This window comes from Austrofundulus limnaeus, unplaced genomic scaffold, assembly GCF_001266775.1.
Source record: "Austrofundulus limnaeus strain Quisiro unplaced genomic scaffold, Austrofundulus_limnaeus-1.0 Scaffold254, whole genome shotgun sequence".
Lineage (NCBI taxonomy): Eukaryota > Metazoa > Chordata > Actinopteri > Cyprinodontiformes > Rivulidae > Austrofundulus > Austrofundulus limnaeus.
This window is the reverse complement of record NW_013952656.1, coordinates 425,798-428,524: the sequence shown is the minus strand read 5'-3', so window position 1 is coordinate 428,524 and position 2,727 is coordinate 425,798. Positions and strand designations below refer to the sequence as shown.

Below are 2,727 nucleotides of genomic sequence, written 5' to 3'. Positions count from 1 at the left end.
CTGACACTATTTTTTCCACATTAAATTTAGATCGAGGGGAACTGGAACGGTTGCTGCGGGGTGCATCTTAGGGCTGGAACCTGATGTGTCCAGCACCACTGTCCATTGAAGATGTGAAAGATTTGTACATATTTGGATTTAGGATAACCGGATTTCTGCTGATCAGAGGAGGCGGATTCCTATTTATCGAAAAGTGAAAGCGATCCTGACAGCGGTCTGGGCCATTGAGAAGCTGTCGGGCGCAGTGGATGAACTCTGCTGGAGTGGGAGCGCACAAACTCAGTTGTTGTGGGAGGTAAATTGCACACTGGATGTGGTTCTGACAAGAATCACAGGTCAGAAGCGTGCCTCTGGCATGTAAGATCACATCTGGGTGAAGCTCCAGATGGTGAGAGGCGAGGAGACCCCAAATTCGGCTTATTGGAAGTTTTTCGCCACTTCAGAGATGCAGTTGAGACATTAAAAGGCAGCAGAAAAATTCAAAGCTGTTTTGTCCCAAACAATGGTGTTTATCTATTCGGCTCCCAGCTGCTTTGTTTCGAAGGCCATGCTATCTAAACTCCCCGTGGATGATATGTCAACAAGGGCTTGATTCCCCTTCCACCCCCATCACCCATGTTGGCCAAGGCTGAGAAGAGGAAACTCTGAACTCTGGTGAACCGAGCGAGAGGCGGTAACATCATGGACTCTGGACTCTAGAGGGTTCTGGGGATGGGTTCTAGCACGGAAACCCACCCTCAATGTCACAGACTCTACTGAACCCTGCCCCGTCTCATGTGTTGTGCCTAGTGTGGCCTGGGGTCTGAGCAGGTCAGATTTTGTGCTTGTCATAATGTTGACATGCTCTGATGTTCAAACCAATCAGTAAAATTGAGCTTGTTTTAAAGCAATATTTTTTGAACATTATTTTTATTATTGACATTTTGCAATGAAAAAACCAAAAAAAAAAAATTGTTAATCTACAACGCTCATTGTTTTAGATGTTCCATGCAAAATTCACTTTTTTATTTTGCGTAAGGAAGTTTTTTTCTTCGCTGTTATAGTATGTTTTATGTAAGTCAAGGATACTTGGATAGTTTGACCGGAGACAAAATAATAAACATTTTCACAATATATCAAAAAATATTAATTAACATGAATACATTTGTAGATCATCACATTCTAAATGCTTAGAAAACATAATGCTAACATTTAGATGTTTCTACTTCACACTCGTGTTGTTGACGTCACTCGTGTTTGGTCCAACACATTTGTACAAAAACATAAAATACCAGACAAAAAGATGAAGTACAAAGTACCAGTCATAGCACCTTGTTAAGAAAGAACAGCAAAGCACAATTTAGTTGTGCTAGCTTGTCCAATCTGGCAAAATATCACAGAATTTGAGCTTTTCTTTTGTCTCATTTAGCTTGGGTTTATGTTGGCATTTCCAAAAAAAGAAGTTAAGTGCCCAAAGTTTTAGTCCAACCATGAGACATTTTGGTTTATTTTTTCTTTTTTTTTCATGCTTCATTCTTGAAAAGTATTGCTGAAGCCATGATACACGTATTCTAACCTTACATAATAACCCACCCTTTCCTTTCAAAGGCATTGGTTAAATATATGTAAACTGTCTTTTGTGAGGAACTGTGTCCCAGATTACAAAGCAACATCATGAATGTCGATCATTAATACCTTAAGGTTTCCATGAAACAGAGCATCACAGTGTGAATGTATATGTCCATACATTAGTCACTTCTTTATGTATGTTTTATTCTTCTAGTGTGTAATTAGCGTGTATGTTTGTGCATGCTTTTGTGCTGTATGTAAGGGTTTGGAGTCTAGTCTCTGTAGCTCAGTTGTGGCCCTTGAAGCAGTACACTCCATACAGCTTGTGCTTCTTGTCAGGGAAACCGTAAAAGCTCACAGCAGCTCCAGCGAGACTGCAGCGTCGTCGGGGACGAGAAATGGGACTGCGGACACTGCCATCGGCCAGCCAGCCAATATCGCAGCGATCGTAGCCTAGCAGTTTCCAGGCAGCAAACATCTGTCCAACTTTGGCGATTTGAGCACCATCGCGTTGACAAGCATCGACAGCCTCGTCGTAGGTCAACTTTGATGGGTGAATCAGGTAGTAGAACCGACCTGGGAAGTCAATATAGAAAAGAGGATGAGAATAAAAAACATAACAACAGAACATCCGTTCATCTTCTTCTTTGGTTTGTGTCTAGATATTGTATCATCTTGACAGTAAGGTACAGCAGATAATGTCTCTAGCTGGGAATCAAAGATATTTTTTCTGAACATGTTTTGGAAAATCTTCAATGTGTGGTGAACTGAACTACTGTGATCGGATTTCTGGACCCTATTACACTATATAACACTATTTGAATATGTAGATTATTTATTTTATTTAACCAGGCAAATCCCATTGAGATCACAGATCCCTTATGCAAGGGAGACCTGGGCCTGAAGGCAAGCATGCTCAGAAAGAGCCTGGCTCTGAACCAGGAATCAAACCCTAACCTTCTTGCTGTAAGGCATCAGTGCTAACCGCTAAGCCATCATGCTGTCAAAGGCCAAATCTAGGCTCTTATCTTATGATAACTAATCATTACAAGGTGAAGGAAAAACAAATACTTTAGATCAGCACACACATTATTTTTAGACCAGTCAACCTAATTAAACTGTAGTCCTGGTGAAATTACAGCATATTTTAGCAAGTTTCTATTTATCAAGGAATAATAA

The 2,727-nt window shown here is 40.7% G+C and overlaps 1 protein-coding gene across 2 annotated transcripts in view; it reads right to left on the bottom strand.

Moving 5' to 3' along the window:
• Positions 1 to 854: 854 nt before the first annotated feature.
• hapln1b (hyaluronan and proteoglycan link protein 1b) overlaps positions 855 to 2,727 on the bottom strand; it is a 31,172-nt gene continuing 29,299 nt past the window's right edge. For both annotated transcript variants that reach the window (XM_014020501.1, XM_014020502.1), the window contains exon 6: positions 855 to 2,124. In XM_014020501.1, coding sequence (XP_013875955.1) covers positions 1,835 to 2,124 — 290 coding nt within the window. In that variant the 3' untranslated portion in view covers positions 855 to 1,834. The remainder of the gene's footprint in view (positions 2,125 to 2,727) is intronic.